The 10,000-nt window shown below is 50.5% G+C and overlaps 1 protein-coding gene across 1 annotated transcript in view; it reads right to left on the minus strand.

The window, feature by feature from the left end:
* The window catches only part of unc13a (unc-13 homolog A (C. elegans)), a gene marked incomplete at its 5' end in the record, with an annotated part of 43,487 nt that overhangs the window by 24,572 nt on the left and 8,915 nt on the right, over positions 1–10,000 (minus strand). Inside the window, 10 exons of the mRNA XM_062555309.1 lie at positions 1–42; positions 702–871; positions 1,297–1,438; positions 1,643–1,870; positions 2,288–2,507; positions 2,767–2,841; positions 7,082–7,160; positions 7,453–7,499; positions 8,711–8,804; positions 9,155–10,000. The exon at positions 1–42 is cut by the window's left edge and continues 74 nt beyond it; the exon at positions 9,155–10,000 is cut by the window's right edge and continues 75 nt beyond it. Coding sequence (XP_062411293.1) covers positions 1–42; positions 702–871; positions 1,297–1,438; positions 1,643–1,870; positions 2,288–2,507; positions 2,767–2,841; positions 7,082–7,160; positions 7,453–7,499; positions 8,711–8,804; positions 9,155–10,000 — 1,943 coding nt within the window. The remainder of the gene's footprint in view (positions 43–701; positions 872–1,296; positions 1,439–1,642; positions 1,871–2,287; positions 2,508–2,766; positions 2,842–7,081; positions 7,161–7,452; positions 7,500–8,710; positions 8,805–9,154) is intronic.

The raw sequence follows: 10,000 nt of genomic DNA on the forward strand, positions 1-10,000 counted from the left end.
TGCGGATGGCTCCTGACACGGCGGACTTGTCCGTACGCTTGTCTGCACACAGAGGGACCAGAGAGGGATCACCTCAACTGCACACACACATCACTGCACCAGCTCCACACAGCCATGAACCAGTTCTACACTCACACACACACACACACACACACACACACACACACACATACACACACTAATAAATCAGTTCTACACTCCCACACACACACACACTAATACATCAGTTCTACACTCCCACACACACACACACACACACACACACACACACACACACACACACACACACACACACACACTAATAAATCAGTTCTACACTGCGACACACACAGACACACGCAGACACAGACACACACACAGACACACACACACACACACACACACACACACACACACTAATAAATCAGTTCTACACTGCGACACAGACACACACACACACACACACACACACACACACACACACACACACACACACACAGTCATGAATTAGTTCTACACTCCAGCTTGAATTGGCCACTACTCCTCAACCTGAATCAGTTCTATATACAAACTCTTGAAAGAGTTCAATCAACTCCCCAAAATAAATTCTACAGCATTTCATTTCTCTGCATACTCCTGAATCAATAATACTGTGCTTTCATTGGCTCTTCATCAAGCAGGTGTTCATTCCATGAGACATCAGCTCAGGTGTGAACGCTCACCGAGGTTGTACCAGACGTCCATCTCTCCGCTCAGCGTCCGCACCTCGATGATGGTCTGACCCAAGAAGTCGTCGGACTCCCTCTTAAACTTCTGCTTCACTCGTGACTTGATGTCGTCGTCCTCGTCCCAAACCCGCACCTTTATGCGATCTGAAGAGTTGTGGCACTCGCTGGAGACAAAGATGTGCCACATTACAAAACGGACACAAACTTGGCCACAAAGCGCGATGTGACTTTGACCTTTCACCCCATGACCTTGAGCACCTAGTTCATCAAACGCATACAGTGAAGACCTTTCAACTGGCTTCGAATCGAACCACGAAGAGATGGATGACCCGAAAACAATAGCAGTGGAGACATAATTACTGTCATGGGCCAGGTTTCCCAGATTCGTTACGAAGCTCTTAAGTGCTAAGAACGTCTTAGGAGTGCTCTGAGAACGTTTTTAGAACGCACTTACAGTAAGAGCTTCTTAACGAATCTGGGAAATGCGGCCATTCACTGTATGATGAGTAATATCTGTAACTGAGTCTCCATTGTGGCTCTCAGTGTACTCTACACAATGGCATTAGCGATACGCGAACGGTGTCCTTACAAGTTGAAGTTCTCCTCCCATACAGGGTTGAGGTTGCCGTAGATGGTCTTGGTCCTCTTCTTGGTCTTGCCAACCTGCACTGTGACGTAGGGGTCACTGGATCCTGTCTTGTCCTTGGCCTGAAGGCCCTGAGCACACAGTACTGTGGGCAGAAAGAGAGAGCGAGCGAGGGAGAGAGGGAGCGAGGGAGGGAGGGAGGGAGGGAGGGAGAGAGAGCGCGAAAGCGAGAGAGGGTGTGGTGAACACACACATTCATAACCTTGAGACACACGTGTCGTGTACCCTTCAGCGAACCAGACTGAGAAGGACAGGTGAAATGAAAGCAGGCCTCTGGACGAAGCGTCACCTGTGATGCTGATCTTGGCCGACCACTTGGACGTGCCGTCGAGGACGCTCTGCTTGATCTGCTTCATGTGGGTCACGTGGGTGGACTTGACCATGGCGAACACGTCCTGAATCAGCTCGAAGATCTCCGGCTTGTTCCGCTCGCGGATCTTCATGCGGTCCTTGAGAACCATGATGATGTTCTGGGTCCGGTCCTCTGCGCCGTGCTTGGAGCTTTTCTCTGCAGCTCCTGCATTATGTGTGTGTGTGTGTGTGTGTGTGTGCGTGTGTGTGTGTGTGTGTGTGTGTGTGTGTGTGTGTGTGTGCGTGCGTGTGTGTGCGCGTGTGCGTGTGTGTGTGTGTGTGACAGGACGGAACGACACACAGAGAGAGAGAGAGAGAACAGGAGAGAACAGGAGAGAGAGACAAAAAGTACAACGGCACACAACAACACGAAGAAAGAGGGAAAACACACAAAAAGAGTGAGACCAAGCAATTTTGAAGCAAACACCAGCAAACCTCAATCAAACCCAACACCAACAACCAACATCCAACAAGAGAATATAATATAATATAATATAATATAATATAATAGAAATAGAAATAGAAAGCGCTGTGGCGGAAGAGCTCGGGATCAGGCGCTTAGTGAGACGAACGAGGCCCTTACTCTGCAGACAGTCTGCATTGAGCAGTTCCTGGCACTTCTCGTGGCACTTGACCCCGCACTCGGTGCAGCGCATGCCCTGTCGGGCGATACCCCACAGCAGGCCCTCGCACTCGTAGCAGTAGGTGGGCGTGGTGGCCGTCCACACCTCGAAGTTGTGCGGCGTGGTGCAGGAGATGGGGTAGATGAGAGCCTGCAGCGTCTTCTTGTACACGTGGCTCTTCTGCGGGAAGGAGGGGGGGGGGGGGGGGGTCTTGTCAGGAAATGCTCAAGAATTGTGTGTGTGTGTGCGTGTGTGTTGTCAGAAACAACAACAACAACTAGAAACGCAATTCCAAGGAATTACCAGTGAATGAAAATGCCAAAAATGAAATGTAAAATAATGCTCAAGAAGTGTGTGTGTGTGTGTGTGTGTGTGTGTGTGTGTGTGTGTGTGTGTGTGTGTGTGTGTGTTGTCAGAAACAACAACAACAATAACTCACGAGTTCCTCATTGTTTAGTGTACTGGAGGCCATGGCTGATGTGATCCCGGCCTTGCGTGAGTTCTGTACCAGAGACTGGGGAAAAGGAAAGAGACAAGGTCAGAGAAGAGACGTTACATTTTACTGGAAAAACACTAAATCAGCTTTATTTTCAAAATTATAAATTGAAGTATATTTGCATGTCTGTTGCCATTTCTTGCAGTAGTATGTAGGCTTACAATGACTTTTCACTGTAGGTAAACTGTAGTTTTTAACTGTAGATAATCTGTAGCTTTTAACTGTAGGTAATCAGTAAGTTTTTTAAAAAAAAAAAAATGGTAATAGAGGGTTGCTTTTGCATCAGGGGACAGCTCGGAAGATGTAGAGAAGCTGACAGAGTACTCACCATGGCCTGTTGTTACCGGGAGGACCAAGCATGAGGAACACAGCACAGAATATCGCATGTTAGAAAAAGCACTACAGAGTTATGCCAATAGAACACAGTATTCAAACTGTTTATCTACGGCCCTGCTGAAAAAAAAACAGCCTGACCAGCATAAGGTGGTTTGCTGGTTGACCAGCTTGTTAACCCGTTTGTTGGACCACCCCTATGATGGTTGACCAGCTAGACCAGCAAAACACTTGAGAAAACATACCTTCAGCTGGTTTTCCCAATTTACGATGGTAATTCAGCTGGTTTTGCTTTACTTGGTGCTGGTCTACATTGCTGGTTTAACTGGCCATGCCAGCTTATGCTGGCTATTCAAGCAAACCAGCATGACCAGTTTACACCAACAATGTCAAGCTTGGCAGGCTGGTCACCATGACCATTCTTACACCAGCTGTATCCCACATGACAGGCTGGTCACACCAGCATGACCAGCTTCCTCAGATGGTCACACTAGCATGTCCATCTGGTGGCCTAACCAGCTACACCAGCAAAGACCAGCAAGAGCTAGAGTAAAACCAGCAAAGACCAACTAAAACCAGCTAAAACCAGGTACCAGCATAGCTGCCTTCCAGCTGTTTATCTCAGCAGGGGGGTAATAAACTTAAATACTATGCTCTTGTATAATGTTAGACATAATCTTGTACGTTTGTGACACATGATGGCTCTTTGTATGCTTGTGTGCTATGCTTTCGGTCACTGGGGGGAAATGTCCACATTTAATGACAGCTTTATAACACACTGATATTGCGCAGGGATGAGAGAAAAGAATCCTCAAGGACTTTCACAGAGACGTTTTCCGAGAAACGGCCACAGCCTGGAGAAAGAAGCCGAGTAAGGCAGAGACGGGAGGGGCCGAGAGATCGAGGAGATAGCAAACAAGCAGTGAAGGATGTGTGTGTGGGTTTGTGTGCGCATGCATTTGTGTGTGTGTGTGTGTGTGTGTGTGTGTGTGTGTGTGTGTGTGTGTGTGTGTGTGTGTGTGTGTACGTGTGTTTGTGTGCGTGTATGTTTGTGTGCGCATGCAGTTGTGTGTGTGTGTGTGTGTGTGTGTGAGGGGTGGGGTTGGAGGGTTGGGGCGCTACTGGATCTGAATGTTTGGTCTTCAGAGACGGATTGTGTTTTAAATTCAGATCCAGTCAGCATATCACCTAGATGAGAGAGATCCAGTCAGCATATCACCTAGATGAGAGAGATCCAGTCAGCATATCACCTAGATGAGAGAGACTGGAGTCAGGGCGCCAGCAGCATGTGCCACTAAGCTGGATTAGCAGAGAGAGCAGCGAACTGTTTGAAGGAGTATGGTAATTTCACATCTCCCCGCACCATTCGGATGGCTCACACACAGGCGGGGGGGAGAGGGAGAGAGATGTGTGTGTGTTTGTGTGTGTGTGTGTGTGTGTGTGTGTGTGTGTGTGTGTGTGTGCGTATATGCACTGTATGTGTGTTTGTATTTGTGGTCCATGCAAATGCAGTCCATTTACCATTTATTTGAATGTATGTGTGTGTGTGTGGGTGTGTGTGTGTGTCTGTCTGTCTGTCTGTCTGTCTGTCTGTCTGTCTGTGTGTGTGTGTGTTTGTGTGTGTGTGTCTGTCTGTCTGTCTGTCTGTCTGTGTGTGTGTGTTTGTGTGTATGCTCTCTCTCTCTCTGGCCCCCTGCCAGATGGATCCAGTTGGACTCGGCGAGTCGTGTGTGTTCCGAGGAGCCTGGTGAGCGTGTGATGAAGCCCAGATGCTATCACCAGGCAGACATTCACCCTCCGCCTGCCCGCTGCCTGCCCACCCGCCTCGCTCTCTCTCTCGGTGCACCGGCCCGGTGCGGCATCTTCCGGTGCCGCCGCTCGCCACCACAAACCCATTAGTGCGTCGGCCATGCTTGCCAAAATGAGTTTTCCTCCCGCAGATGAGAATTCACGTCGCCTTATCCAGAGCAGCCCTGCCGCTGCTGAGGAGGAAATGATGCATTGTGTTATGTGTGTGTGTGTGTGTGTGTGTGTGCGTGTGTGTGAGAGTGTGTGTGTGTGTGTGTGTGTGTGTGTGTGTGTGTGTGTGTGTGTGAGAGTGTGTGTGTGTGTGTGTGTGTGTGTGTGTGTGTGTGTGTGTGTGTGTGTGTGTGTGTGTGTGTGTGTGTGTGAGAGAGAGTGTATGTGTGTGTGTGTGTGTGAGGGGGGGGAGTGTAAGGGTTCTGACAGTGAATGAAACAGATGAGATGCTCTGAGACAAAGGCGGTAGGGGCGATGTGTTGTGCTGATTCTGTAAAACACATCACAACTCAAAACAGCAAGAGAGGCTAGTGGGAGAGAGAGAGAAAAGGAGAGAGACAGAGAGGGAAGGAAAGAAAAGATACGAAAAGAGGGCGGAAAGGAGAGAGAGATAGAGAGAAAGATAGAGAGAAAGAGAGAGAGGCTGACTGGACTGGCATGCCCTTGGAGGGGAGCGAGGTCTTCCTGAGACAGTTTGTCTGCTCCCTTGTTCCTCCCTCTCTCTCTCTCTCTCTCTCTCTCTCTTTCTTTTTCTCTCTCCATCTCCCTCTATCCTCCTCTCTCCACCCTGGGTGCCAGTCACTAGGCTCTGAGTCACTCGCCATGGCAACCACTTATTTCAGTGGGCCCCGGGGCGGTGGGGTGGAGAGGGGGGGGGGGGGGGGTGGAGAGGGGGGTGGAGGAGGGGAGGTGCACAGGCAGTGATGGAGGACCCATCTCACTGGCCTTGGCACACATGTGTCGGGAACCACTTCAATATTTACCAACGTGGACGCCAGGCTTTCTAGTCTCCAAAGTAAAGACATGACAGTGTGTTTCATGACTTTCATAACCTCGGCCTACTTTTTCCCACAGTTTTGATTTATTGTATTGATTCATGTGTTTTCACAGTCAGAGCTGTGTTCTTTGACAACATCAATACGTCTGAGAACTGAAATACCCCTGGAGGGGTGTGTGCTCACTTCTCCCAGCAGGGCATCTACAGTACGGCGTGTCTGCATGGTTGTAAAAAAAAGTGGAAGAAAACATTGTTCCTATTTTATTTTAGCTACAAAAAAGGAAGCCTCTGAGGAAATCAATACACACAACCTGAGAAATTGGGAGCAGGAGGAGATAGGGTGCAGGGGGTGGTGTGTGTTTGTGTGTGTGTGTGTGTGTTTGTGTGTGTGTGTGTGTGTGTGTGTGTGTGTGTGTGTATGTGTGTGTGTGGGTGGGGGGGGGGGGGGGGGCGTGGAGGGGGTGGGGGGTTATGCAAGTGAGTCCTGAGGATCACACAGATTCAGGGCTGAGTCAGAGAAAAACCAGGAAGAAGAAAATGAGTGGGAGGAACGCGGAGCCGGAATCAATCTAATGAGTGTGTGGGGAGACGTCTCCGGCTCTCCGCACACGGAACCGTTCTGCTGGGGAACAATCAGCTAGAGCTCTGCCAGAGGAAGTGCAGCCCAGGCGCTCCGGTAATGGACTGTGGAGACGGACAAGTACATTACCGTAGCCAGCGTAGCGTGGTGTGCTCAGAAGATATTGTATTAGCATACTGTTAAATACATTTTTAAAAAGCTAGAGCGTAATAAGAAGAAGTGCATCAGTGAGTTCTGTTTTTTAAACAGTCAAGTGTCAGTTCTAGTCCGGTGGAAAGTTTAGGATCAGCAGGACTAGTTGTAAGTAGTGCTACGAGAGGACAATATATTGTGACAATATAGTGATAGTATAGTGTATAGTGTTAAATCGACCGAGAATGTAAGGACAACACAGTCCAAGAATCAAAGGGTCTGAAGTACTTAAGTCTGAAGTACTACTCACTCCTCCCAAGTAGGAATCTAAAAACTGCACTCCAGTCCTCAACTACGAAGAGTGTGTAGAAAAGGGTGTGTGTGTGTGAAGTGTGTGTGCAGGTGTTTGGACTCACCAGGTCCCTGACAAGCGGCATGGCTTTCCTCTTGCGTAGGTCTGGCATGCTGTCTATGCTGTACAGAGCCCCACCAAGCCTGAAAAGAACAGCAGGCCAGTGTAACCATACATACAGTATAACTGACAACAGATGAGCTACATAAATAGGGAATGCTAAGCATATTATTAAACCAATTATTGCAGTTAGCAGCGTTAATTTTGAATAATATTATCATTTAATTTAATTAAAAATGTAATAACAGTACAAAGAAACACTTTTTTTTTTTTTGACGCTAATCTCTTTCATCTGGAAGAGCAGACTTACTGTTATGCCAGAATACTTCACTATACTGTATGCTCCCACAGGAAATGGGGGGGGGACTGACTTACCCTGCCTGTATACATAAAGACTGGATCCCAGTAGTCTCCCCTCGGGCCTGTGGGTGTGGTGATGTGGGGGGGGGGGGGGTATCAGAGGATCAGAGAGAGAGGATATGTCAGAGAGGAGGATGCAGCGCAGGTGAAAAAGCAGACAGACACACCCTTTACACACTCGGCCCGAGACGCAGCTGTGTGTCCATTACACCCGCCACTCACACACACACACACACCCCCCCGCGACTTCCTGTGCGTTTTAATGCCTGAGTCATTAGATCAGATGAGAGAGCGCGTGCCAGACGCGGAGAGAGGCTCGGAGCGGACGTCAGAGCAGGAGCGTGGCACCCGGGACCGTCTCAACCGACGTCAGAGGCAGCGGTCGGCGTCTCGGGCCGCATTATCAAACCGGATTTGAGAGCGATCTTATCGCTATTATAGGCCCCCTTAATTCTATCTGCTGGGCCGCCGCACCGCTGTTCTTCTCCGAGCTCTTCGTGAGACATGGCGCACACACACACACACGCGCTGACACACGCACACACACGCGCGCGCGCGCACACACATCTTTCTGACGAGTCACTGGGTCTAGAATTTATGCATCACTCATGCACACACACAGATGCAGCCACATCACTCTGAAGAGTATATGCACCACTCCCGTGCGCACACACACACACACATTCACACACACTCACACACTCTCCCACACACACACACACACACTCATGCACACACCCCACCCACCTTTCTGAGGGTTCCGGCAGTGGCCAGTCATGGGGTAACATGGCGGCTGCCGCCATAAGAATGACAAACAACTGAAGAGAAAAGAACATGAGGTGGAGGACACACAGAAAGAAAATTAACTTAAACCAAAGCAAAAACACACAACAACAACAACAACAACAACAACAACAACAACAACAATAACAACAACAACAGCCCACACTATGCGTAGACAGTTAATTAAACAACAACACAACAGAAGGAAGGGCAACTGAAGGAAATGATAAGACATGAATCATATGAATGACAATAAAACGTGAATAAAAACAAACAAATAAATAAAACACTGAAGACACTGAAACAGTAAAAAAAACCTCAAACAATCAGGAAGCTCTACAAGAACGTCAGTGACTCTGATGACAGCTGCTGCAGAGTGCTATGTCTGTGTGTGTATGTGTGTGTGTGTGTGTGTGTGTGTGTGTGTGTGTGTGTGTGTGTGTGTGTGTGTGTGTGTGGAGTGGGAGGAGGGGCGCAGGGCAGTGCTCACCTGCTGCAGCTGCAGGCGGACCTTACTGAAGAGCCGCAGCCAGTTCTCTTTGGGGGAGCGCTTGGGCATGGGGACCAGAGGCTCCTCAGGTGCACTGTGGACACAGCAGCGTCAGCACCAACTACTCCAGCAACTACCTCATACTCAAGACAATTATTATCACACAGATGACTACACTAAACTATCTCTAATCTTATGAACCAACTGAACATTGGTGTGTAGGTTATCGGTTCAAGAAGAGTTTTTGTGCCGTGGATCTGCTGAATTGATAAAGCCAGCTCATCTCAACCAATCTCTGCCCAACTCATTACTGGTGTTATACTGAGGAGCAGAATACTGTACTATGTGGCTCAACTCCAAAAGATATATATACGTATCATATATAACATATTATATATCATATACAGTATAAACAGCTGGTGTGGGAGGGAACTGGATGTTCACCTGTCAGGTGGGGCTTCTGTGCTTTCGGGTGGGGTAGTGGTCTGGTCAGGCACAGCAGTAGGGGGCGACTCACTGAAGGGCAGGGGATCCTCCTCCATGCCCATGAAGGGCTCGTCTGTGGGCAGGGGCTTGAGCGCTGGCTCCGAGGGCAGGCCAGAGGTGGAGACGGGGGCAAAGGGCAGGGGCTCTGCCCCGGGCGGCTGAAGCGAGGAGGAGGAGGAGAAGGAGACGTGCGTCTTGGCGAAGGCATCCTGGTACGGCTCCGGCGGCGGCGGGGTCGTCTGGCTCTGGGTCTGGCCGAGGCCTGCGGGGTGGAAGGGGGGCTGCTGCTGCTGCTGCTGCTGCTGCTGGGCCTGCGGAGGCTGGTCGTGGAGGAGCGACGCCTGCTTCTCCAGCGGCGGCCTGGACGACGGGGCCAGCGAGTCGCCCGCGGCGGTCAGCGTCGGGGCCGTGCCGGTCGGCGTGGGCGTGTACGGCGGCTCCTGGTCCTCGCCGAGCGCGCCGTCCAGCGGGTACATCTCCACCTCCGCCTCGTAGGGCACCTCCTCCTCGTCCTCGTAGCGGTAGCCCTCCTCGCCCTGCTCCTCGTAGCGGTAGCCTCCGCCGCCGCCGGGCACCTCCTCGTCGTCGTCGTACACGGCGCCCTCTTCGCCGCCGTCCTTCACGTAGCTGCCCTCGTCGCTGTAGGCCTCGTCCCGCTGCTGCGCCCCTTCCTCCTCCTCCTCCTCCTCCTCGGGGTCCCAGCCCGGCGACTCCTTGCCGTAGCTGACGGACGAGTGGCACGAGTGGTACGAGTCGTTCTCGTCGTAGAACTCCGGGCTGCGGAGGCTCTCGCCGTCCTCGGGG

Source organism: Sardina pilchardus, chromosome 15 (assembly GCF_963854185.1).
Source record: "Sardina pilchardus chromosome 15, fSarPil1.1, whole genome shotgun sequence".
Classification (NCBI taxonomy): domain Eukaryota; kingdom Metazoa; phylum Chordata; class Actinopteri; order Clupeiformes; family Clupeidae; genus Sardina; species Sardina pilchardus.